Here is a 27,391-nt window from a genome sequence, read left to right as displayed (position 1 = left end):
CCGTAGGGGTACGCTAATTTGTCGGATTAATTTGCGAGACATTATTACTAGCTAATCAACAACCCTAGTTGGGAAAGCAGTATGCTACAACCCCAAGGCTCCAACAAAGAAAATATCCCAATAAGGAAAGGAAATAAACAAACAACTATATATATGAGAAGTAATGAAAAAGAAATATAAAGTATCTTAAATATCAATAAAAATGTTCATATAGATCAGTCATAAACTATGAAGACTTATGTCAACCTGCTCAACATATTACATAAGCAACGTTTTTCCCCTATAACATTTTCCCCCTCTCTCTTTCCTCTGAAATGACCACCAGAGAACCTTAGTGTAAAAATAAGATTAGGAACAAGTTTTTTCCATTTTTCTCAAATGTGTTTTCTTGGATTTTGTGATTTGTTAAGAGGTATTAAAGTGGTTTGATTTAATCATATTTTAATCTCTCTCCTGTGATAAAATTGGTCTTTTTTAATTTTTACATGTCAGATTATCTCCGTCGTTCCTGTCTTAAAATCAGTTTCCCCTTTGGTCCTTCAGCATGCATGGCTTTGTTGTTAAAAAAAATTGGAAACCTGTATTCTGAATGTTGTGGCTGTTAAAATTTCCTGATGATTTTAGTGAACTTAAACTTTAAAGAATGTAGAAATATTGATTCTATTATATTGTCATGATTGTTTTTATAGAAAACCATTTAATTTTTTGTTTGTCTTTGGCAGAGAGTGAATATGATCATCTAACATATTCACGTCCAGTTGGGGAGGTGAAGCCACATTACTACACAATGGCATCACAGCTACGGCGATCAGCTGACCAACTTGCAAGCAATGACCCTGTACCCAGCAATGAGCCTTCTGCACAAGAAATCCATAAACATCATCAGGGGCACTCGCCTGCTCCATCGTCAAATGATTTAAATATATCCAGGCTAGATGGCCCTCACAATGATGAGTACTCTCGATTAGCTTGCAACGGCATAGATGGAGTGCCTAAAGTATGTAATCTTCAACCTTCTGCTAGTGATGACGAGTATGCTAGAGTCAAAGTCAACAATTTAGATGTTTCTATGGATTCTGGGAAACGTGGTGCTTATGCAAAGTTTGAAGATGATTTCAATGTTACAGGGACATCAGTGCTTGAAGATTCAGATGACAGTGTCAATAGTGCAGTTGAAACAAAGGCTTTATCCCCTGATGACAACTTGTAAATCAGTCGGTGAGAATTTTAAAATTAATCCATTTTGAGTGCCTGGTCAGTGGTTTTTCCTGAACTTGTTGAAAAATGCAAATGAATTTCTAGATGAACTCTTCTGAGAGAAGTGTGTTTTCAAATAAAATTTGCTAAATTGATAATGGAAAGTTATAAAAGATTACAAATGAAAAATTTGCAGTCGTCGAGTTTTCAAGATGAGCGCGCCGTGCACCTTTGAAAGACAAATACTGATCTTATACATTTGATCAGTGAAGAAGTTGCTGGTAGTGAATGTGAGCTTCTCCTTTTCATCTGGTGAATTTAATTGTTATCATATAACAAATTACGGAAAAGACACACTTGTGCAGTTCCATGTACAGATTCATATATTATTTTTAGTGCACAAGTTTTGCAGTGATAACTATAATTGACAAAGTAGAGGTCCATCCATAATTGGTTGTGTAGACAATACCGGGGAGGATTTATAAATTTTTTGACGAGAGAAAAATGCATTTAAGGGCATTGTCAACTTTTAAAACTAAAGTGTGTTAGTGATGGCTTTTGTGTGACCGGAAGTTGTTAATAGGATGAAGGATGTTAGTGTGATCATACTAAATGCTGTTATTTTTGGTATGAAAGTGGATTTTATAAAGCAAAAATGTAAACATCTGCATTTCTCATATCAGATAGACCTTGATGTGGTGAACTTGGATGACTGATCTCTTGAAGAAATTTCTTTTAACAGATTTGAGTTGAGATTTTTTATTAATTTAATAAATTACAATGTTTTTTAATTCTTGATACTTGGCATTAATATAACATAGAATATATAAGTTTTAAAGATTAAAAACTAAACCTTTTTTTATCATTGTGCCAATTTTTTGTATAATGGTTGCTTAAAAGTCTTTTACTTGGTCATGTGCGAGCCTTCTCATCTTCCTCCTTTCTTTTCTCTGCATTTACTGAATTCTCTGATAGCATTTTCAGTGGCTTGTAGATAACTGTTTTTGGATAGCATTTATGCATTAATTTTATATTGTTTATCTACATCTTTAGTGAAATTATACAATTCTTGTGTTCTAATTCTTAGTTTTAGATTTTCATTCTGAACTTGATTCATACACTGCTGTAACATTCAGAAGTGTTGCAAATCATATTATCAATGCCTTTTTTAGTAGCAGTAAAGCTCTTGATACAATTTCACATTTCAACTTCATTGCAGCAATAGAAAATAATTTTTGAAGTTTTGTTGTCTTTTTAGTTTTGAGCTCAAATTCATGACCTAACTATACTCAATTTTTTTTAGTGAGGCGTATTTGCACCGACTCGCAGCGGTGCTCTTTTAGTTTGGAAAAGTCTCCTGCAATCTGACTGGTTAGAATTATCTTGTCCAACCAATCGGCTATCAGGAAACTTTTCCGAGCTAAAAGGGCACCCCTGCGAGATGGTGCAAATCTGCCTCACTAAAAAGAATTGACTATAGTAGGTAGCACAAAGCTTTTAATTTCCTTATTGTTTATAAGTAGTTTTTGGTGGATTTTGATTATAGAAATATTAATTTTAATGTTATTCTTGATTTTAGCCCCATTTGATTATTCTAGACTGATATTTTAAACCTTGTCCTGGAAAGGAGGAAGCAGTGTTACTTGAGTATTTTAAAATTAATTTCAGGAATTTCCTCTTGCCTATTTTATGCAACATATAATTCTCTTCTTATTTTAAGGGTGATCGTGAAGGCTGCCATAATTTAATTAGAAGATTTTGTAAAAAAATTTCCAAAGTCTGTTGCTACACAATTTTGTATATTTAATTTCCATGGGCTAGGTCAGGGGTGAGTATTACAAGTCAAGTAAAGTAATTTTCAAATAATTAATTTAATTTAAAGTTCGCTGGCAGTATTTTCCGTTGAAGCTTGGTATTTGTAAAGGTAATATTGTTTAGATTATTTCTTAAGATTACAAAACATTACTAATTATCATTTGTATTTTGAAATTGTTTTCACTGTAAATCTTGTATCTAACTTTTATTTCATCAGTACTGAGCTGTGAACCATAACGCTCATAGCATTTATGAGTGCTTTCAGTTAAAAACAAATGTGGGGATATAACAATAGCCTCGATGGGTAATAACAGTGAGAGAAAATACTTCAAGACTATGATTTTTCAGATATTTTAGGAGCATGTGAATTCTAGTGGAAGTGGTGCACCTCATGCTGATTTATAAAATTTATAAGTTTTCATGCCTCTAATTACTAATGAGGTAATATATTTATTTCTTAATTTGAATTTTATACATATTTCTGGATTAACATGTTATGTAGTGTGTATGATACCAAACTCGTTCCCTTTTTAGTGAAACATATCTTTAAAGTATACCAGAAGTATGCTTATCATCAAGGGAACCATAATTTTTAAGGCTTAATAGGCCAATTGAAAACAAAGCCCCTTGAGGCGTTTGTATTTTGGAATATGTATCCCAACATCAGAAGACTTTTATCAGTATCTTGACAATGATGTTAATAATGGTATATTTACTGTCTTTTCACCATTGATGGATGCAAGGACTTTTAATCTCATAATTTATAGAGGTAAAAAGTAACATGTTATCTTATTTGTTCATTTCTTTAGTCGTCCCTTTCTGACACTAATGATGTACTTGTATTCAGTTTAGTACTTTAACTCTAAAATTTGAGTTTTCTCGGTTATGGACGCCTGCAGAATTACTGGAAAGCTATGGTGTTCCAAAGTTAATGTGCACAAAACAGGGTGATGTCTAGATGTTGGCAATATTTTGTATTTGCTTCGGTATTGAGATTTCCACCTGATAATATTGCCTAGTGTATCATGTATGGTCTTGAATGTGTGACTTCCTTATGTAACAGGCGTTTGTTAGTGACTTTATTTCTTCAATACTAAGTGCCTACACAGAATTATGACATACCGTAATGTTAGAATGAACAATTTTATTTCATATGGCATGTATGTGCTAAGAGGTGAACTGCTTTCAATAAAAAGCAGAAAGATCCTCACAGTTAGAGGGAGGGAGAAAGGAACGGTAAGAAATAATCTTGATTTTAGGAAAAATAGCTTTAAGCTTTCAAGAAATTATGTTGCTTGTTAATTGAAGATTTTAAAATTACATTATGTACACTTCAACCTTTTTAGTTATTGGTGGGAAGAATGTAGGGTAATGATTAAGTGTTGGGAATTAAATCTACATTTGAATTGGTTTTATAAAAGTTGGTCAAATTTTATACTTTTTTTAACATACTTTGATTTTCAAGCTTTATCCATTCCTCTTTATAAATTTTAAGATTTCTTATTTATTTGATTATTTTTATTTCAAGTTTTTTAAATTAAATCTCTTTAAAACTAATCATGGGGAGAAATTTATTATGCATTACATAAATCTAATTTTAAAGTCCTTTTACCTTAGCTTTTAGCCTTTTATGCTTCACAATACAATTTTAATTTACTGTTGTACAGTTAAAACTTTTTTTTTAATCACTGTATAGTTATATCCTTTTATATAATGAAGCTTTGTATTTTGTTCAAACATTTGTATATATTTTTATTTAGAGATGACATTTAAACTTCATGCTTAGCTTTGATTTTAGTCACTGCTAATTCATTTTGTACTCTTTATTTTACAGCACGAAATTTGGATGAATGAAATGTGAAATTCCAAAAGAATTTTGGCAGAAGTTTAATATATAGATATATATATATACAGTATATATAAAATGTTGGGATCTTATGATATGAGAGTAATACCCTCCAAAAATATAATTCAGAATGTGATGTAAACCTTTTTTACATTTTCCACTTGTTTCCATAATTATATTTGAAGGAAACCTTTTGAGGATAGATGGTAGTCGTGGAAATTTAGAATGGCTAGTCACGAGCCAAGTCAGGGTCGGGTGGAGTAACACCTCCTCTGTGTTCCATCACTTTATACATAGTCATAGGCAGTTAAGAATGGTCATCCACAAGGTATGTACAGGTTATATACTTGTATTGCCCAGGGAGTGGTTGGCACCTCTGAACTTGTAAGTATAGCTGGGATTTTTATGTAAATTAAGTTGATGTAAGTTGGCAGTTTCTTCATATCTCAACTAAACATGTTTAGTGTTTGGCCATTCTTGAATGTTTACTACTGCTCAGTTATGATTTGTATGAAAATGATAAATTACCATGAATAAAATGGAAACTTAATATTTCTTTCTATACTCCACATTTTTATTCTACAGGCTTGTGCACATTTCATGTATTCCTCAAAAGCTCTCGAATGAAAGTGGAGGCAAGGTGTTTGATTCCAGACGACCCAATGCTGAGAAGTTGAAGGATTAAAAAAATAGTTACACCAAAAGATTGGTGTAAGGAACAAGCAAAAAGTATTGTATTACCCACAAAAGGAAGATAGAAAGAAGAGGAGGAAAAAAGAACAAGAAAGGAAAAGAAGATAAGACCAGACTTAGATTTTTTAAAATATTGTATGTACATTTTCACCACAACTCTGAAGTTTCAAGTTGTATTACAGTACAACACAAACTCGGAAGCAAATTTTGGCTAAGAAAACTTTCTTGTAGCAAAGTAATATTTATTATATAAAAAATATTAACAGCAACTGCATCATGACTCAACAAATAGAAGAAAAAAAGTTACCTTCAGCAAATCAAAGGCTTTGCAAAGCTTTAAATAAATTTCCCCATAGATATTTATCTAAACCAGTAATGACTTTAAACAAAAATGGAGCTGTGTATTGTGTACCATCAAGGGGCACTGTTGAGAAACTCGCAGCCAAGATAATTCTGCTAATAAGGTACATAGCACAAAACAAATCGGTAATGACTTACTATATCAATACAAACTATATCAATACAAACTGATGCATAAATTTATATTTACACTTAATGCTTCATATCAAAAGCATGTCTAATGGCCCACAATCGTGTTGAAATGACGAACTACACAAACATCCAATCACATAAGAGTAGAAGGTAACTTTCAACAGAGAATTTAATAACCTTAAAAAATGTTTGTACAATACAATTGTCTACTGAATATTCATATGAATTGCTGAACCACATGATATGAATTATTTCACGTTCAAACAACCGTCATTAATGAAAAATTGCAAACGTAGTCTCATTTTACAGATTTATTATTTAATTCTGTTGAAATAAGCAACCATACTACTCTCTTGTGTTTAAGTACACAACAAACTACTTTCATTGAATCTATTAAACATCAAAATCATTATCAAAATATACACCTTTGCATAAAAAATTCATCTGTACAAATATACAATCAAAGGAGTAATATTTTGAAAGTATTTCCATTGGACGTACATTACTATCTGATATAAGGACCACAGTGCATTTTAAAATGTTGCTTTACAACAGAAAGTAACTACCTTGATGACCTAGGGCCAAGGCCACATCACAATAAGGCTAAAGCCTATATTGAAATACTTCAAATATTTTATTGAAAGACATACTTTAGTTAGTGTTAAGCTGTGTTTTTTTAATTAAAAGATCAAACATATTAGACTTCAGTAATTATTACATTATCTGTAGACCAAAAAATAATGGTAAATAATAAATACAATTCTCAGGAACTCTTGCAGTGGTGTCATAAAAAACTGATACAAGTAATAATTTATATTGGGGAAAAATTAGATGCAATATTACCCAGTTACCAATATGAAAAATATTACTAGCAATGAAAAATGATGGGGTGAATGAAGTACTTAAAGCAATATTCCAAAGAAAACTGCACAAACTGAAGGTACGATACTGATCAATTAAAAATGGAAATATGATTTAGATATTTTTACCTTACTACACCATTCAACAAATTAACAATCATTAAGGTAAATTTAGTGATTTAAGCCAGGATAATTTACCTTGAAAAGGGAAGGGTTAATGCCACCACTTCAATTGGAATGGGAACTTGCCTTTTAAATTTTGCTGTCCAACGTCTCTTACTTATACCTCATAAATTAATGCCCTCCCTGGTCCAAGCAAGCCACAGGCCTTAGGGTCAAATTGCATACATTCATCCTGGTTCTGGGAAAAATTGGTACAATGCTGATAACCTAAGGGAAATAGTCTTGTCATAAACAGTCCGTCATCTACCAATGGATTTATGGTTTCCTTTTTGTATCTACAAACCTCGGCTTTTGAAGCCTATATCAAGAACTACAATAAAACAAAAGCTGTAAATTCCAATATGCAAACTTTTCTTTGATATATCTGCCAACCATAAGGTTTGTTATTTCTATACTTTTCAAACAGCTGAAATCTACTTAAAATGACTTCTCAACTACGTATACCTAACCCGTGGAAAAAAAGTATTATTAACTAAGACATTTTATCTTACCTAATTGATAATTAATTTAATATGGACAATGTTGAAGATTTACAAATAAGAAAACTTTCCCCATCTTATCAGTATGGTTAAACCAATATTTATCACCTATGTGAAGTGATGGCCTGTCACTATTAAGATAAATTACCCTTGTATTTTAACCAAATCTGGTACCCACATCATTTGTCATGGCAATTCTGGATGATTTACAAATGCGTAGACACCATTAGAAAACTGATTTTTGTGGTCCTTTTGTATAAAAATTACTTGAAATATTATCTGGATATTGTAACTGGCTGCTATTGTGATACAATATTTTAGTGTAGTAAAGAATCCTAATAGAAGTATAGAGTCTGATAAATATTTATAAAAATATATAATTCGGCAAGATATTCACTGGTTGCTAGTTATAAAATACTGTTCTACAGTTATTTTCCAATTTTTTGATAAACAATTATGCTTACTAAGGGTATAGTTAATTGTAAAAATTCTTCCCAAATCCACTGGGATAAAAACAGGAAATCGAAAATGCAAAATAAAATGAGCAAGAAGAAGACACCAACTTCGTATGATTAAAAACAAACATGAACAACATTGTTGCACCTCTGTAAGGGGGAAAAGAGAAGACCATTAAATATATTTTGTAGAGATTTTCTACACTGTGATTTCTAACAATAATAAAATCGCCATTAGATATGCGTCATTAAAGTATATTGGGTAAGAAAATCAAAATATATCAATCAGAATATTATCCCCTGTTCTACAATTTAAAACACTATTCCATTAAATGATGCAATTTCTATTGAAGTTATTTTCCAGTTAAAAAACTTAAATCAATAAAAAATTGAGTTTCTCGACTAAATTTTCCAACCTCGCCAAGGAATGGTAATTTTGTTTTACCTGATATATGCTAAGCCTTTCAAGTAATCTCAGCTGACGAAAACTTTCTCTTCTGTTACTCGGCCTGGTACATCACCCGTTATTAATACCCCCATACCATTCTGTAAAAATTAAAATGGAATTATTTAACACAAATAATAGCAGCTGAAGCAAAAATACTTGGATTTGGGTACATAGTATAACCACAATTATTGAATCAAATTTAATGTGCAATTGCAAAATATCATTAAAAATCTTAATACTGTACAGTATTTGCATACCTGATTTAGACAAAAGTTAGCAAAAGGCTTTATTTAATATAAATTAGTAGGAAGTCATCAAGGACAGCAAATCTTTCGCCAATAGAACTCTATGCAAAACTAAACCAATTATTCATAATGTACATAAATTGTAAGTTGTCAAGGTGACCCAATTATTGCAAAGATCTTTCTATCTATCCAAGGTCAACTATGACAAAATTTCATCCAAGAGTTGAAAATGTAACTAGCGCCAATGGTCACTAACTGCAACTGCAATTTTGAATTCAGGAACTATTGGAGAGATCGTTGAGGAAGTAACCTCAGAAGACGTCAAGAGTTGATCCAGAAGGTTGTATGGAAACGGTTGTGCTGCCTCTATTGCAATAAATGTCTGAAGGGGCTGCCTCTATTGCAATAAATGTCCGAAGGGAAGAATCTCACTGCTGTCATGCCATAGGCATTCCCAGTTATTGCATTCTCTCCTTACGAGTCCATAAACTTTCCCAAATATACCATTATCTGTAGGTCGTGGCAAAAGCAACCTGACAGGATCCCGTCCGTATACCTCTACATCTCAAGCCCTGAGTCCTGTTAATGCATGTGACTACAACTGCTCAGTGTTCGAATCTTGATGTTGGAGGCTGGCATAGAAGCAGCTTTTATGGTAGCAGATTTAGGTGTCAAGAAATTTGTGCCATCAAGTCTCTCCATTGGGATCCCTGTCATCAGAGCATACACTGTTGGTTCAATCGGTTAAGGAGATGTTCTGTGGAGAGCACGGAGGGCAGGGTAATCGATTGGTTATTGTGTAAGGAATTACAGTGACCAGAGGTCTCCGAATTTACCCCATATAAACAGGTATGAGTAGTTGTGACTGTCCTAAAGGGGTGCCAGAACTGATCAATGGATGTAATTCCATATCCCTGGTGACAGTTATGGTTGCCTCCTCGGGGTCATTCAGTTCACGAAAGAGTGACAATACCTGAATAAATGTAATCACCGTCTCATGAATCTCTGCTTTCACCGGTACGGAATAGATTTTTAGATTGATGACGTCCCAGAGGTTCTTTCATCCAAGAGTGAAGTCTTGATATGTACCTCAAGAAATTTCATGATGTGTATTCACATACCAAACCTAGAACAGAACTGGAGGGTACTCTATACAGTATGGGAAGACAAATTGAAGGTCCAACCCATCAGAAGCTGAGTATGCCTCCAAGGATAAAGAAGTACAGTATTAGGTACAAGTTTCTGAAGAAAGTGAGTGTGACGTGTGAAGGCCTGTTACTGGTGAGGAGTCTTGCCAATGACAGTGCATACATGATGTGGCATCTTTATGATCAAGAGAGTTTAAAGCAATACTGTAATTCACCCGCTTTGACTCGAACGCAAGGACAAGAGGGAAGTTCTCTCGGAGTGTTGGAGTATATAATGAAGTTGACTGCTTTCAGGGTGAAGGAAAATCTCAATGCAAGGAAGGATCTCAGGTGTAGGGAGATGTAGACATGAAGAAGCAAGTAACAGGTGACGTGTGACTCGAAAGCTACGATAACATGAAGAGTAAGCAAGAGAGTTCAATCATGTCAAGACCAATCATTTGCATGGTGAACTGGGTTATCTTATTCCCTCTGACATGAGTCTATGCACTTGGAGAGCTTTGGAGAGCTGTCTCGATGACTGTCGAAATAGTCTCAAGCCCACAAGCTGCTTGTAAGAGGGAGGAACTCTTGCCCCATGATACTTCTACTAGGATGTCGTCTTCCTTAGCGGTGACTTAGTTGTTTCTGGGAACTAACAGAAGGACGGCAGGAAAGAAGGCAAAGTCCTTTGTCCTGATCGAGGGTACACGTGCTCAGCTTCCTATGAGACATAGTGCTGGTAGCACGCACGTGAACACCTGCACAAAGTGCCACTCAGTGCTGGGTACAATCTTAATTTGTACTGCTTTCCAGGTACGTACCATCCTTACGTATGTGGGCAAGAGATCGATCGGAGACATACAGCTATGTTATCTGATCATCTTATGCAATATCATCTTCTTTGGGAGAAGTAGCAGTGCTTGGTCGAGAGAACTGCATGCAGTACGAGACAAAGGGGAGAAACAACATTTCTCATTTCTTCTCACTAAGGGACCAATCTCGACACTTGCGCAAGGAGGGAAGTTCCTGGTACCTCACCAGCTCTTCTTTGATGGCGTCTTCCATTATTTCTCCTCTAGATGTAGCAGCCAAGACTCTCGCACACAGATGAGGCAGAGGGGGAGGAGGAACTTGAAGTGTACCATCTACATGGTCTTATAGGTTGATTAAGACATACTCAAACGAGAAGAGACCACAGGAACTCTATAAAGAGACAGCACAAACAGGTACTATGTCTTTAGCACCTTTCTGGGAACAGGAAAATACTGAAGGTAAGAAGAAGGGTGGTATCCCTCACACCTGGTGATAGCAAACCATTCTTACCACAACAGAGCACATCCATGTTTAAGGAATGCCAACCTCCTTAGGATAATGTCACAAGGCAACACTAACAAGTGAATAAACAGCAAATAAGAGTGCTGCCTAACAGGAACAAGAAAGTGGATATTGGCGGGTTTGCACAAAATTATTGGATACCATGATTGGGAAACAACGGCAAATCAATCCTTCTCAACATTAGTAGCAAATGACAATCTGCTTACACATTTGTCAAAAAGAAAGAGCAAAAAATTTAAGCAGCCTGATGAGAACACTCAAGTACAGCTGTACTATCTGGCAGCTGAAAACAAAGTGAGAGTTCAAGGCCTATCAAGAGGGCGGGGCTTAGCTGCCACTCTCCGGCAAATGCCACCTCATAAGTTTTAAGCTTCACTGAAAGCATATTCCTATTAAAGGATGAAGGTTTTTATTCATTTAGAGGCATGCCTGGACAGACTGTAAACCTGATTTCATGGTGTTTTCCAACCAGATTAATCAAATCTCGTTTTGGACTTAGTCGGGAAAGTTATTTTCCCTGTGTGATATCCCATAAGGTGGTGTCACACTAACACCTGGCTGTACGGCATTCAAGTTTGATACCAACTTAAAAAGAAGCAGATGCACAAGCATCCTACGTTACCTATTAAAAAAACTCTATACAACATACAGTACTTATCTTCTCTTTGATGTACGTTCAACAACTTGCCTCTAGGAACTAGTGTTATACAGGTAATTCGCTTTTACTTAAGCCAACATCAGAAGAGAGCATTTTCCGTATGGATTCTGATGCAATAGTTTTGATAAAGCTTCTGTCATAACAATTTTGGAGCAAAAGTTTTGATGACTAATTCATCTGTTCTTCCCCAGTAATTTTGAAAGGTAAGTTCTGAATTCCACCTCCAAAGAGGAATAATTTTCCCGCTTTAGAGAAATTAAAATTAACTGAAAACAGGTGACATGCACTGAAAAGCTAGTTGGTAAGTCCTCTACCGATAGTCCTCTACCGAGAACAAAAAGTTAGTGGAAACTGATACATGCTCTGCATAGGGGACTGGCATAACAAGACCCACTTAAGCAGGAAGACACTCATGCTAAGTATTTGGAGCCTCAAAAAACTCATCTTCAGCCAACCAACAAAGGTGGTTTCAATATAAAAAGATGTTGAGAAGTATCAACCAAAAATGTCAAGACTGAAGAATGAATGAGAATTCAAGATGGAGGATTCTAGAAGGAGAAACTACTACTCTACCAGTGTCTATCCGACGAACATATTTTTACATATTATGGGAAAATAGTTTTCCCTTGTATTAGTCTTAGCTTTCCATCTGAACTGTACATTTTCCTAAAAGGTTTCATTAAATTAATAACCAGCAAGTGAATGAGAGAGGGAAGTGCTTCCCATGCTGAAGATTCTACACTACCATAGAAAGATTATCATCCTGTCGTTAGTAATAACGTAAGTGGGGAAAAAAAAAAACAACTTTCAAACCATCACCATTTACAACAGCAAAGATGGCATGATAGGATTTGGCTAATTGAAATGCCAACAGCACTCCCTCTCAGGCTAACAATACTGTAAATGAAATTGGATTAAATAAATCATATGAACTTAAACCACTAAAGTTACATTATTATTATTACTATAATTTTGTAGTTTAGATAGACTAGAGTTGAAATATTCAACTCCATAGGACTGCCCAAATATCCAAGTTACATACGAAACCTAATCTTAAGGATGCATTTAAAATGACAAAGCCTAAAAACATATGCTAAGGGCATACAGGCTGTCAGGAAAAAGCGTATGAATTCAAGGTACTTGTACACAAATCAGATTAAGATGAAATTTTTCAGTAATTTTGGATAACACAAAGTTATGAAATCTTTGAAATCTGAAGTCACTCTACATTTTACATGTACTGACCATCCTTCATAAAACGTTACCCACTTCATTAGTAAAAAAAAAAAAAAAAAAAAAAATCAACATTTTCCCCTTAAACTAGGTAAATTATAACATGCAATGGATACTGCAGAAACTTCAGGAAGAAAATAACACCTATGACTGCTACACAATATTCTAAAAGCAAAACTGCTCTATCTTCAAGTAGGGTTAACAATGTCCTATTAGCAACAAATAAGGGAGGTAACATGAAATATAAATTTTTCAATATCAAAATTTGTATATATTCAAATGTGTAAAATATTTATATACTATAGGCTATTGGGCTATAAAAGCTAGCATGATAATTGAAGAGCAACTATACACTTTTGTCTATCTTTCATCCAAGTGTCCCAGATTCAACAATTTCTCACTATCCCTATCTTTTGATATATAAGATAATACTAGATTCTATAAGGCCTTAGAGGTGAACTACATGAAGGTATATTACATCATTAAGAAGGTCCAGAGTCATTGTGTTGTCTCTATTTTATATATTTTTATTTCTGCCCTTTCTCTTAATCTTTCAATGATCTACAGCAAGCCCTTTCTGTTAGTCTTTCTATGCTCTAAAACAAGCCCTTTCTCTTAGTCTTTCTATGATCTAAAGGAAGCCCTTTCTCTTAAACTTTCTATGATCTACAGCAAGCCCCTTTCTCTTAGTCTTTCTATGCTCTAAAACAAGTCCTTTCTCTTAGTCTTTCTATGATCTGAAGGAACCCCTTTCTCTTAATCTATGACCTACAGCAAGCCCTTTCTCTTTGTCTTTCTATGCTCTAAAACAAGCCCTTTCTCTTAGTCTTTCTATGCTCTAAAACAAGCCCTTTCTCTTAGTCTTTCTATGCTCTAAAACAAGCCCTTTCTCTTAGTCTTTCTATGCTCTAAAACAAGCCCTTTCTCTTAATCTTTCTATGATCTACAGCAAGCCCTTTCTCTTAGTCTTTCTATGCTCTAAAACAAACCCTTTCTCTTAGTCTTTCTATGATCTAAAGGAAGCCCTTTCTCTTAGTCTTTCTATGCTCTAAAACAAGCTCTTTCTCTTAAGTCTTTCTATGCTCTAAAGGAAGCCCTTTCTCTTAATCTTTCTATGATCTACAGCAAGCCCTTTCTCTTAGTCTTTCTATGCTCTAAAATGCCCTCTCTCTTAGTCTTTCTATACTCTAAAGGAAGCCCTTTCTCTTAATCTTTATGATCTACAGCAAGCCCTTTCTCTTAGTCTTTCTCTGCTCTAAAACAAACCCTTTTTCTTAGTCTTTCTATGCTCTAAAACAAGCTCATTCCCTTAGTCTTTCTATGCTCTAAAGCATAATTAAATGGGATATAAAATAAGATAAAATGGCAACGAAAAATTTCCAAACTATGTACTTACTTACCTGTAATCCAAGGCCCCCAAGGTTTTCCATCATACTCTCTTCTCTGAAAAAGCAGAAAAAAACAAAAGGTAATTTTTTTACAATTTTTTTTTTCATTAAGAGATATTCCCTAATAATTCTAATACCTAATTTGATATTCACTATAAAAGAGAAATAGGAAATTATGCTACATTAAACAAATATATTCTATACATCCAGGATACAGTGATGGTTAGAAGTATTATAAGGTAGGGATTATTTAAACATAACTAACATGTAAAAGGAATAAAGATTTTACCATTAATATGCAAAAAGGACTTAATTTGAAACAAACATTTTTTTTTATTTAAAAGTTTTCCCAATGATGACAGCAATATTATAACCAGAACAATGAAATAACTAGAAATATAAAGCCTATGAATGGCAAGCAAAAACCTTCAGGACACAACTGATAGCCATTTCACCAGGTAACTTTTTAGCTTTTATTGTGATAAAGATAAGAAAATTGAAAAAAAAATCAAATAATTCTGTGACAGTATAAAAGTGGTAAATGAATAAATGTGCATAAATCAACTGTACAGAAAACATAACTTTCTATGGCATACTCTTCTCATGTGTAGTTAACCATATCAGGGAAAGGGCCAACCAAACTTTTGCCTTTACATTCGGATCACAATTACTTTAGTAAAATAACTCATTACCCAAAGGAACTTTGCACCCATTAACCCTTTCATCCCCAAAGGACGTACTGGTATGTTTCACAAAACTCATCCCTTTACCCCCATGTACGTACCGGCACGTTCTTGCAAAAAAACTGCTATTTACATTTTTTTTGTGCATATTTTTGATAATTTATTGAGAAACTTCAGGCATTTTCCAAGAGAATGAGATCAACCTGACCTCTCTATGAAGAAAATTAAGGCTGTTAGAGCAATTTAAAAAAAATATACTGCAAAATGTGCTTGAAAAAATATAACCCCTGGGGGTTAAGGGTTGGAAAGTTCCAAATAGCCTGGGGGTAAAAGGGTTAAGGAAAACTCTGAATCTCCTTGTATTTTTCTCAAAATGCACATATGCATTCAAGTTTCTTCCAAGATCAATATATACATAAAGCATACATAGAAAAAATAGTAATTAAAGTCTTATGTCTTTGAGGAAAATTTTGTTTACTTGGATCTATGCAAATTATCTAATCCAGTCTCTGGATCTATGCATATTATCTAATCCAGTCTCTGGATCTATGCATATTATTTAATCCAGTCTCTGGATCTATGCACATTATCTAATCCAGTCTCTGGATCTATGCACATTATCTAATCCAGTCTCTGGATCTATGCACATTATCTAATCCAGTCTCTGGATCTATGCATATTATCTAATCCAGTCTCTGGATCTATGCATATCATCTCTATGCATATTATCTAATCCAGTCTCTGGATCTATGCATATCATCTAATCCAATCTCTGGATCTATGCATATTATCTAATCACTAATGGATTTGGAATATTGTATAATCTGACTTAGATAAAACCTGAACAACTTCAAAAACAAAACAGAAATTACTAACTTCCATTTTAATTGAAATTTCATAAATTTACATGCATGTCATTAGATAAGAAAAACAACAAAGGGATTTACAGCATGATAGAGGAAGGGACATTTTACTGTGATGCGATTTAACAATTTCAATTTTTGTCACAACATTTAGATAATAATCATTGATACTACCTGATTTTGTGCCATAAACTATTTACTAAAGTTACTGTGCCCAAGGCTGGGAGGAACGTAGAGAGCAGAGGTCACATTTTTTGTTTTGTTTCATTTGTTGATGTCGGCTATCCCCAAAATTGGGGGAAGTGCCTTGGTATATTTATGTATGTACTGTGCCCAAATGAATGTAGAATAAATTCTAATAAGGACAAGGAAACAGTAGTTGAAAGATGGACAAGAAACCCCAAAAAGTGGCTTTCAACTCTGAAACCAAAAACATTCCAACATTGTTAGTGACCCAAGAATGTACTAATCAGGGGATACAAAGGCTTTTCCTACCTTACCTACCCCGCCCCCCCCCCCTCCTTCCTTTTAAATGGAAATCACTCTCGTACCCAAAGCAACAATAGGGATTCAGCCAACTTGTGATGATTAAGCTGTAGTAACCATTTAACCCATCAGCCATAAGACTATATTTACACATTCCATCCCTGCATCCATTTGATCCCTTTTGAGTATAAAAGATTATTTGGAAAAATGTGTGCCACTGTATAACTGGTTCTAGGTTTGATGTCTCCCTTTATTACCAGTCTCAAGCACTAAAAAAATGTGAAGTGATTCCTGGAGGTGTCTATGTAGTTCTTAAATAGGTCATGATCAGTTAGTCATTTAGTTATGCTAACCTTGTGGTGCCTTAGCTGTAGGCTTAAAAAAAAACTGTAAACAAAAATAAACACTTAAAATGCTACAGCAATACAGAGATCAGGACTGACATGCATTTGCCTTTCAAACATATCTGAATGAATTGGGACTTGAGTAGGCATGTCATACATACATACATACATACAAACACACTACCTAACCTTGTTGTAAGAGGTAATGGTTTAAATTAGTGTAGTAGTTAGCGGCTAACAAGGGTTATGAAACCTTGGCGAAGCACAAAAAGGATATTTTAACAACTCCCCACTACCATTAAAAGTGAAGGGATTTACCAGGCCAATGAGTCAAGCTGAACCTTTATAAAGCTAGCCCTGAGTCACCCATAACCCTTGACTATTTGCTTCAACAAACTTCACTTCATGGTGACCTCCTCCAGATATGGCAGGTGATCTTTAAGACTTTATTACCCTAGTATATCTACAATAGTCTACAAAATTTTTCAAGAACTTGAGGATAGGAGGATCAGTGGAGTGAGGGTCCAGACAGAAGGAGAGGCAGATAGAAGGGATCAGATTACTGGGGAAGCATGACAGTGTAGAGCAATGGAAGTCTAAATTCCTTGGGAAAGCAGTCTGGTTCAAGTGAATCAGTTTGTAATCTTATGAGCTTCTGACAGGGAAAACCTAATATAATCTACAAGGTTGAGCCTCTGGCAGGGAAAACAAAATTCACCCTTAAAACATTCAAGAGGAAGGAGTAGAAACGTAAAATTCTAGTAAAGCATTTTTTCCTTGACTTCCAAGAGATACATTATGATCTATTGGCACAGTGGCTGCCGACAACTATAAATTAAGTTTTTTAAGCCCACACATTCCTAAATTACAACAATTTCAGCCCAACTTCTCATTAAGAGAAGGCTCATCCTGTCGAAGAATGTGGAATTCAAAATCTCTTATCACCCATTCACAAAGATCTTTAGATAATTACCAAACTGGTAAATGGAAAAAACGTCACTAAGTTTTACATATCGTCACCCTCATAAACTAACTGCCTACGTTATTTTCTCCACTTGTTGGGAAATAAAAAAAAAAAAACCCTCTCATTTCCTGATTCTTTATATCACTGTCTTGAGTTTCAATTCACAAATTCTTAACAGAAGAATTTGTGAATTAGAATTTGTGAATTGAAGCTCAACACAATGATATAAAGAATTAGGAAATGAGTTTTTTTTTTTTTTATTTCCCAACAAGTGGAGAAAAAGACTTAGGCAGTTAGTTTATAAGGGTGACTATATATGTGAAGGGCTAGAATTCAATGGAAAGCCTTCACTAAAGCACTACATAGAATTCTTTACAACCAAATGACGAAAGGCTATGATTCTTTAAGTAAAACCATACCAAAGCAATGAAATAATGAATACTCAACAAAAATGAAACAAGGTCTGAAAGAAATTGACCTTTACCAATTCAACAGTCTGTGATCCACTTCTCAAACTGCACATAAACCTACACAAGTAGCAATCAGGTCATCCTTTTCTTTACAAGATGTAGTGTCTGCGATTCACATAGGCACAAGAACATGCTTAGTAGACTTCAAAATATCAAAAGTTTTACACAAGCTCATGTGTGTTCCATCCCAAGATGAAGTGTTTGCGATTCACATAGGCACAAGAACATGCTTAGTAAACTTCAAAATATCAAAAGTTTTACACAAGCTCATGTGTGTTCCATCCCAAAACGTACTGGATATCACCATTTTAATGAGGTAAGCCCTGTGCAATTTTTTTAACACACAAACTTGAAAGTTTAATCATAACTTGCAATAATAACTATCACCATTTACAAATACAGCAAGAGAGCTACATCGGCATTTGTGGTAGTGAGACGAGATGAAGACGGCTTCAACAATTGTGTACTGAAGGTAACAACAACTTTGCTCTTATCTCTTATAACAAGTGATGCAGGAAATGGCATCGACTGCAACTCACCTGGAATGGTCTGAGTCAGAGAAGTTATTATTGCGGTTGTTATTGGGGCTGCAAAAGGGAAAAAAAAAACTCCACTTGTGGATGGAATGTCTGATTTTGCATATCAAAAAAATAAAATAAAATAAAACAGCAGATGGCAGCACTTGAAATTCTAAATTGCAAAAATCATTGCATCAAATGAGTAAAATCTTTATCCTATCACTAGAATCGACCAATAAACAAATATTTACATATATAAGTATAATATAACTTATAAAGTAATTTTTTGCTAAGCTATTGGTTCATTTCAGTAAATTGATAAACCCAACTCAAACCAGATGCTAATCACAAAAAAGAATAAATAATAAAGAATAAAAAAAATATGTGCTAAAGGATTATAGATGATAAAGCTACTACCACAGAAAAACAGATTGATTTCTCCCATTTTCCCTTCGGCCATTCATCCAATTAAACATCAATATTTCCACTCACGCAAACAGCTGTGTGACAAGTTAAAGTGCAAACATAACGTCTTATGATAATTCTCGAACTCGATGGATAATAAAGTATCGAAGCAAACTGTTCAGGTCACACAAATATGACAGGGCAAATTTGGTGTCTGAAAGTCTGTTCCATAAAATAGAGTTAAATACTTTTTCTAAATTACAACTTTGCAAGCTGTTATCTTTTATAATTACAGTAATTTAGATTATTTTCATAATTGTTACTACAATTAGCAGTTTGATTGCTTTAATAAACTGAATGTTGATGTTGAGTATTACTTTTTCCCTGCCTTCTACCCATAAAATTATATAAAAAATAACTGATAACATTTCTATACTCCCCTGGCATTCTTATTATTCCTTCCCAAAGGTGGCCAAATGTTGATGTCTGCCCTTAAACTGAAAATTTCCCGTTGTCCATCTTTGTAATTTCTCTATCCTTCAACATCACTAATCAGCGGATAGGCAGGGGCATGTGCATATGTAGGTGAATGACAGCTAGTGATTATAGAGAAAAAAAATTTATAATGAAAATTATTTTTTTTATTTCCACAAACTTCACCTGGTGTTTAAGTTACTGACACACTGCAAGGGAAGCAATCAGGAAATGTAAAGCCCTATCTAATCTCCTCACTAAGAGCTTGTTGTTCACTCATATGTTTCGACTATGTTAAAGCTAAGGCCGGGAGCACACTAACGACTCAGTAGCGCCACAAAGCCACAGCATCGAGTGGCGGGGATGTGGTCTCCCATAGGTTTCCATTGTTTTCAAGTTTTGCTGCGCAAACTAGCGACTGTAGCTCTCTGTCGCTCATCCCCGCCACAGGCTTGGCGTGGCTTTGAAAACAATGGAAACCTATGGGAGACCACATCCCCGCCACACGATGCTGTGGCTTTGTGGCGCCACAGAGTCGCTAGTGTGTTCTCGGCCTTGATGTTAAGAGTTTTAACTGTGAGATATCTAAAAGAAAGTCCTTCCAAAGGCCAAAATGATAGCTCTAAGACTACATATGTATTCCAAAAAGCCACCTAACGATGGGAGGTTTCTTAATAATAGCCCTGAAAACATATGCAATAATACCTGACAGACACAAATCCAATCCTGGAGGTTTGAGCACATTATTAAGCATTTACCTATAACCCTTTGTAGCTGAAATAAGCCTTTTTCATGAAATGAAAAGAACATAATCAAAATGAATTCCTACTAATGAAACATTTCTAGCCTTGCACCAATCACAAAACACATTCTTATTGACCAATTGTCTTTGGACTCTTAAAAAGACAATCTAGAGGACCTAAAAACAAATTTTCTCCTCACACAAGTTATTTAAATCACGCTTAAAGACACCAGCATGCGTGAGAGTGAGGATCATTATTGCCCAGCAATAATTCGCTTGAATAACCTTCTCAAAATAAAAAGGTTTCTATATACAGTATTAAAAGTATTTCTATAGAATTTCCTAAAAATAGAATCTCATCCTGGAGCCAGGGGGACATGCACCTAGTGCAACGAAAGCACCAAGAGAAAAAGAAATGTGATTTTCCCATGTGGCATTGTTACATCCCTCCATATGATCCAAATACTACACTAGATGGATAAAGCAATTACAAGGAAGATGGGGTAGGCATCAACATTTAACCAATTTCGAGAGAGAAGCAAAATGAACGCAAAGAGGAGCCTCATAGAAATAATTAAACAAGATCAGCGAGTTTGTTTAAATCTAATTCAAGATTTTCCGATTCAAAATGTTTCACACGTTTTAGAATGTACTGTCTACATACTTCAATACAGTATTTCAATATAAACTGTTAGAATTTCCAATTAATAGACAAACTTCTAAAGTTCCATGCCATAATGATAAAGTGTGAATTTAAGATTAATCAAGCCATACTTCTGAAAGGAAGTATTGTACTGATATGCAAAACGACCAATCATAACCAGTATAAAATAACTTGCAATACAAAATATTATATCCTATATTTTATAACTGTGAAAAACATTCTGTATAAATGTTGAGTCTATGCACACACTCATTCTATTGTATGCACTATTTCTCCAATTCCACCTCATCAAACCATAGAAAAACTCACAGCACAATCTTTAGCAGTGCAAAAGAACACGCATTAAATTTTTTTTAACTTACCTTCCTTTATCAAATCGACCACCCTCTCCACGTATTCTATTCATCGCGTGCCTGTGTCTAGACTCGTGAAGGTATTTCTGTTGAAATAAAAAAGTAAAATAAGAAAAAAACTTAATGACTCTCCAGAGTAAAATAAAAAAAAGTAGTATTAATAGAAAGTCATATGAAGCTATTCGACAATAAAATATTAATAGCGTTTGTGTAAAGATTTGCTTTGAGAGGAAAATATGTTTTTGTTCATATGGCAGATATGAACACCACCAAGTGAATAATGAAAGGTTCATGCAATCATAACTCCTAATATCCTTATAGGATGGAACTTTGCACTGACGGCATTTCTCTAAATTGCCTAAAATCTCAAATTAACTCTTACTTTTCTTTCTTTAGGTATACGACCCTCTCCCTCAAGCTTGGCTCTAGCCTGTCTCCTTTTCAGTATACGGTGATACTGCTTTGCATTTACATATAGCGGCTCCTCTTCTAGCAACTCTGGCCCCGGGAGAGGTATTCTTTGCAGCTGAGCGACACCATTATTTACCTGCAAGACATTTACTGTTCATAAACAAGGAAGAAAATGTACATGAAATATTGCACACAGACTGATCCACCAAAAGCAGTCTTTCCAACTTTTCAAATGAAAATAAACAATATAAAATTATAAGGATAACCGGTAGCCTTATATTGACAGAGTTTATTGATCAACTCCAAACTAGCCATAATCTAAAATATTTCATTGAATTTCATCTAAAATATTTCATTGAATTTCATCTAAAATATTTCACTGAATTTCATTTAGAAAAATTTTCAATTTGAAATCATAGCAGTTCAAGGTACAGTATGTCACAGTAATAAATAACTATAATTCACAACAAACTCAATCATATATTGCCCTTAACTATATATTATACTGTACAGGTACAAGCAAATTCTCGTCACACCATACTCATCCTAGTCAAGTGAGAAGACCCTAATACAAAAGCTTATTCCTATACATAGGAAATTAGCTTCGCTCAACCTCTGTTGAAATTGCAACATGTTTTGTCTGTTTAACAGTACCACCAGTTTCTCCTACTTTAAAGCTTTATCAGTGTTACAAACGAAAGTGGCCGAACCTGTCCCATGGCAACTTGCTGACATTTCTCTCCCTGTGCCCGTGAAGGACTACTCTTCATCTTTCGAGCCAGTGAAGACATGAAACACGATGCTGTCATTATTCATCATAACAGGAATTGTAGTTTTTCTCCGACTTTTGGGCATAATTGGGAACATCATTGTTTTCGTTCTTTAAATCAATATCCAATCACCATCGGGATGAGTGAAGACAAGTTTTAATTCAAGTAATCCCTCTCAGTTCTGTGATTTAGTAAAAACTATTATTTTCCTGATTTGCCTCACACAAAGGCAAATACATTGTTGCTTCCTCTTTAGCCAATTTTGTCTCCTGATAAGGTTAGCCTTGCTTTCTTGAAATAGCAGCAAGAGCTTGGATAGGGCCTCCATCCTAAATATCCCTTAAGTTACGCAGTGCCTCCTTACCTCCATCACGGTAACATTTTTGAAGGCCTTTTACAACAATCCATTTACTGCCGCCTTCACGATGCCACATAGCAAACCTCTATTGCCGCTAAAACTGAAACTATCAAGATGATAGGCTCTTTCTTGTACTCAAGGTTCACTTCAATCCTACCATGGCAAATAAGTCTCAACTAACAAAGGCTTATCTGTCAACACTCATAAGTCCATTATGCTGCACTGTGCAATCATTTATCCAAATCGTAGGCCCTGCTGCTTCCTCCGGTGCTTTAGATGACCGCGGAGGTAGCAGCAGTAGGGGATTCAGCATTATGAAGCTTCATCTGTGGTGGATAACGGGGGAGGGTGGGCTGTGGCACCCTAGCAGTACCAGCTGAACTCGGTTGAGTCCCTTGTCAGGCTGGGAGGAACGTAGAGAGTAGAGGTGCCCTTTTTGTTTTGTTTCATTTGTTGATGTCGGCTACCCCCCAAAATTGGAGGAAGTGCCTTGGTATATGTATGTATGTATGTATCTTGCTTCTCTCTGATATTACTATTACACCCCCTCACAACTTAAAGGTCATTTCAATCTAAAGCATATTCACTCTTCCATCCCAGCAGGGGATTTCCCTCTACTGATGGAAAATCCTCTAGTGTGGGGGTTCTCTCTTGAGATGTTGGAAGGCCTGAAGAGATTAAGAAGTACAGAGAAAGGTCCTATATGAATCAGTACACCTGTTCATATACAGTACTACTAATCAGAACTTCACTTCCATCAGGACTTGCATCCCATCCTATCAGGGGTTTTACAGTCCATACCAGTGTACATGATGGCATCCTTGTGCATAAGCCAAAATATCATCACTAATGAACAATACTTCCATCCATCTAAAAAACATTTTTATGACAAATACAATGCAGATGAAAAAAATCACAATTAATCTGAAACACACACTGACAAGGTTCAAAAAGCTTACAGCCCTTAACCCTTTAACCCCCAGGCTATTTGGAAATTTCCAACCCTTAACCCCCAGGCTATTTGGAAATTTCCAACCCTTAACCCCCAGGGGGTTATTTTTTTCCCAGCACATTTTGCAGTATATTTTTTTTAAATTGCTCTAACAGCCTTAATTTTTGTCATAGAGAGGTCAAGTTGGTCTCATTCTCTTGGAAAATGCCTGAATTTTTTCAAAAAATTATTAAAAATAATTTTTATAGCATTTTTTTGCAAGGACGTACCGGTACGTCCATGGGGGTAAAGGGATGGCTTTTGTGAAACGTACCAGTACGTCCTTTGGGGGTAAAACGGTTAAGGGAATAATACAACCTATTACCAAAGAAACAGGTTATGAATGGCCATTGCAAAAGTCTGTAAATAACTGAATAGAGATGTTTGTGGCTAGGATGGTAATGCAGTTTGTGGCTAGGATGGTAATGCAATTATAAAGATGGATTTGCATCAAGTTTCAAGAGGGCTAAAATGGCATCAGTTAACTATACTCAGTGTAGATGTAATAAGATTTAATGAAGATATACCATGAATATGGATTTGGTACAGGATGGAAGATTCCCGAGGCTGAGGATGTAGTACGGAAATAAAAGTTCCAGTAAAGACCTACCGCATGACAGATGTCATTAACAAGGTCAGGATCCTCCCACAACTTAACGTAGAACTAATTAAGCAAACAATTATACTGTATGAATGTAACAGTTAAGGAAGACAAACAGTTTGTGAAATAAACACCTCAGCAACTCTACCTCCTACGATGGACAAGACCCCTTAGATTGGTATGGGCTTGAATCTTCATGGTTTGGGATCAAATGGCTAAAGTCATAAGTTGAAATAACTATGAAGCTATACCCCTATAACAATAGCAAACTCGACTGATTAAATTTGTCACCTGGTAGTTAAGCATGACGTACCTTAACCTTCCTATATACAGTGATACCTCGGTAGTCGAACGACTCTATACTCGAACAATTCGGAGTTCGACCAAAATTTTCGAGAAATTTTTGCTGCGGTGCTCGACCAAAAATTCGGTACTCGACCAGCCGAACACGTGACGACCGCATGGGCTTTGTGATGATCGCGCCATCTCGGCCACTCTCGCTTGTTCGGGAAGCATCAGTTCTCTCGAGAGCGTCACTCAGACAACGCGCGATCAGCATTCGTTGTGATTTAGTGATTTTCAGTGCTTTTAATTGCTTTTTTAGCTTTCATAATGAGTCCCAAGAAAGTAATGAGTGTTAAGGGGAAGGAGAAGAGGAAAACAGTGCGAACAACGATCGAGTTGAAGAAGGAAATTATAGCGAAATATGAGAATGGTGTACGAGTGTCCGATTTAGCGGTAGAATACGGAATGGCGAAGTCGACCATTTCTACGTTTTTAAAGCATAAAGAAATGATTAAGAAGGCGAATGTTGCAACGGGAGTTACGGCGGTAACTAAGCAAAGGCCACAAGTGATTGAGGAGATGGAAAAGTTGCTTTTAATATTTATTAAAGAAAAACAGTTGGCCGGGGAAAGTGTTAGTGAAGCGTTCATTTGTGAAAAAGCGTTGCATATCTATGAAGAATTAGTGAAGAAAAGTCCGAGTACCAGTGAAAGTGATTCATTTACATTTAAAGCGAGCAGGGGTTGGTTTGAAAAGTTTCGTAATAGAACAGGTATTCATCGTGTTACTAGGCATGGGGAGGCAGCTAGTTCGGATCAAATTGCAGCCGATAAATACGTGGGGGAATTCGATCGGTACATAAATGAACAAAATTTGATCGCACAACAAGTCTTTAATTGTGATGAGACTGGGTTATTTTGGAAGAAAATGCCAGCCAATACGTACATTACCAAGGACGAGACGAAGATGCCAGGTCACAAGCCAATGAAAGATAGGCTAACATTGTTGCTGTGTGCAAATGCAAGTGGCGATTGCAAGATCAAACCCTTGTTAGTGTACCACTCGGACAACCCCCGGGTGTTCAAACGAAATAATATTTGTAAAAGTGCACTACCAGTTATGTGGCGCTCGAACACTAAATCTTGGGTCACAAGACAATTCTTTACTGAGTGGATAAACGAAGTGTTTGCCCCCCAGGTTAAGGCTTACCTCATTGAAAAGAGCTTGCCAATGAAATGTCTTCTGGTTATGGACAATGCTCCTGCACATCCTCCAGGTCTCGAGGATGACTTGAAAGAAGAATACAGCTTTATCAAAATCAAATTCTTGCCCCCCAATACTACTCCCATACTCCAGCCCATGGACCAACAGGTCATTTCAAACTTCAAAAAACTCTATACCAAGGCCCTTTTCAGAAAGTGTTTTGAAGTGACCAGTGACACGAAGTTGACCCTAAAGGAATTCTGGAAGGAACACTTCAGCATCCTCAACTCTGTTAACATGATTGACCAAGCTTGGCGAGGTGTGACCTATAGGACATTGAACTCTGCCTGGCGTAAGCTGTGGCCATCATGTGTCACAGAGAGGGAGTTTGAAGGTTTCCAACCAGAGGCGGGTCCAAGCACTGCTACCCCTGTAATTTCTGATGACACTGATGTCGTTGAGGAAATTGTTGTCATGGGCAGGAGTTTGGGGCTTGAGGTCGACAAGGATGATATTGATGAGCTTGTAGAAAGCCATTCTACCGAGTTGACTGTGGAGGAATTGTTGCACCTGCAACAACAACAGCAGCAGGATCTGATTGTGGAGCAGGAATCTTCAGAAGAGGATGAGGTAAGGGAGGATGTTCCAAGTTCTCTCATCAATGAAATTTGTTCCAAGTGGGCAGATGTGCAGGCTTTTGCTGAAAAATACCACCCAGAAATTGCAGTAGCAAACCGGGCAGTGCATATGTTTAATGATAGTGTCATGTATCATTTTCGAAGAATACTGCAGAGGAGGAAGAAACAATTAACAATAGACCAGTTTTTCACAAAAGAAAAGAAAGCTGCTACATCAAAGCCTGTTTCTCCTCCAAAGAAGAGACAAAGAAGAGAAGAAACCCCTGAAATAGATCTGCCCACCCTTTCATTGGAGAGAGAAACAACTCCTGAAGGAGAACTACCCCGCCACATCATGGAAGGGGACTCTCCTTCCAAGCAGTAACCTCCCCCTTCCATCCTCTCCACATCCATCCCTGTATGCCATCGAACCGCTGCTCAAAGGTATGTTCACTACAGTACAGAAAATGGTTTAAAATTGTTTTATTTTAGTACAGTAAATGGTTTAAAATTGTTTTATAGGATTTTCTGACCAATTTCATACACATTTAGATAATTATTGTTGTTTAGGTACACGTTTTATTAATATTTTGGGCCTGTTCGAGTGCTTGGGAACGGAATAGAATATATACCATTATTTCTTATGGGGAAAAAAAATTCGGTACTCGAACAAATCGGAGGTCGAACACGGATCTCGAACGGATTATGGTCGAGTACCGAGGTATCACTGTA

General features: G+C 35.7%; 2 protein-coding genes across 13 annotated transcripts in view; one reads left to right on the top strand and one right to left on the bottom strand.

Annotated features, from left to right (window-relative positions):
- Nucleotides 1-5,408, top strand: part of LOC137638547 (protein draper-like) — a 56,545-nt gene extending 51,137 nt beyond the window's left edge. For 6 of the 7 annotated variants that reach the window (XM_068370686.1, XM_068370690.1, XM_068370688.1 and 3 more), the window contains one exon: nucleotides 723-5,408. In XM_068370686.1, coding sequence (XP_068226787.1) covers nucleotides 723-1,210 — 488 coding nt within the window. In that variant the 3' untranslated portion in view covers nucleotides 1,211-5,408. The remainder of the gene's footprint in view (nucleotides 1-722) is intronic. The other variant, XR_011044154.1, reaches the window with a different exon arrangement.
- A 2,509-nt stretch (nucleotides 5,409-7,917) lies between these two features.
- Nf-YA (nuclear factor Y-box A) overlaps nucleotides 7,918-27,391 on the bottom strand; it is a 34,293-nt gene continuing 14,819 nt past the window's right edge. For 5 of the 6 annotated variants that reach the window (XM_068370696.1, XM_068370692.1, XM_068370697.1 and 2 more), the window contains exons 6-10: nucleotides 21,806-21,970; nucleotides 21,433-21,509; nucleotides 14,470-14,512; nucleotides 8,466-8,566; nucleotides 7,918-8,170 (exon numbers count right to left, since the gene is read on the bottom strand). In XM_068370696.1, coding sequence (XP_068226797.1) covers nucleotides 8,495-8,566; nucleotides 14,470-14,512; nucleotides 21,433-21,509; nucleotides 21,806-21,970 — 357 coding nt within the window. In that variant the 3' untranslated portion in view covers nucleotides 7,918-8,170; nucleotides 8,466-8,494. Of the gene's footprint in view, nucleotides 8,171-8,465; nucleotides 8,567-14,465; nucleotides 14,513-21,432; nucleotides 21,510-21,805; nucleotides 21,971-27,391 lie in introns of all 6 variants that reach the window. The other variant, XR_011044155.1, reaches the window with a different exon arrangement.

The sequence above is a fragment of the Palaemon carinicauda genome, chromosome 3 (genome assembly GCF_036898095.1).
Source record: "Palaemon carinicauda isolate YSFRI2023 chromosome 3, ASM3689809v2, whole genome shotgun sequence".
In the NCBI taxonomy this organism is placed as follows: domain Eukaryota; kingdom Metazoa; phylum Arthropoda; class Malacostraca; order Decapoda; family Palaemonidae; genus Palaemon; species Palaemon carinicauda.
Note: the sequence above shows the minus strand (reverse complement) of the source record. Positions and strands in the feature narration are given on the sequence as shown.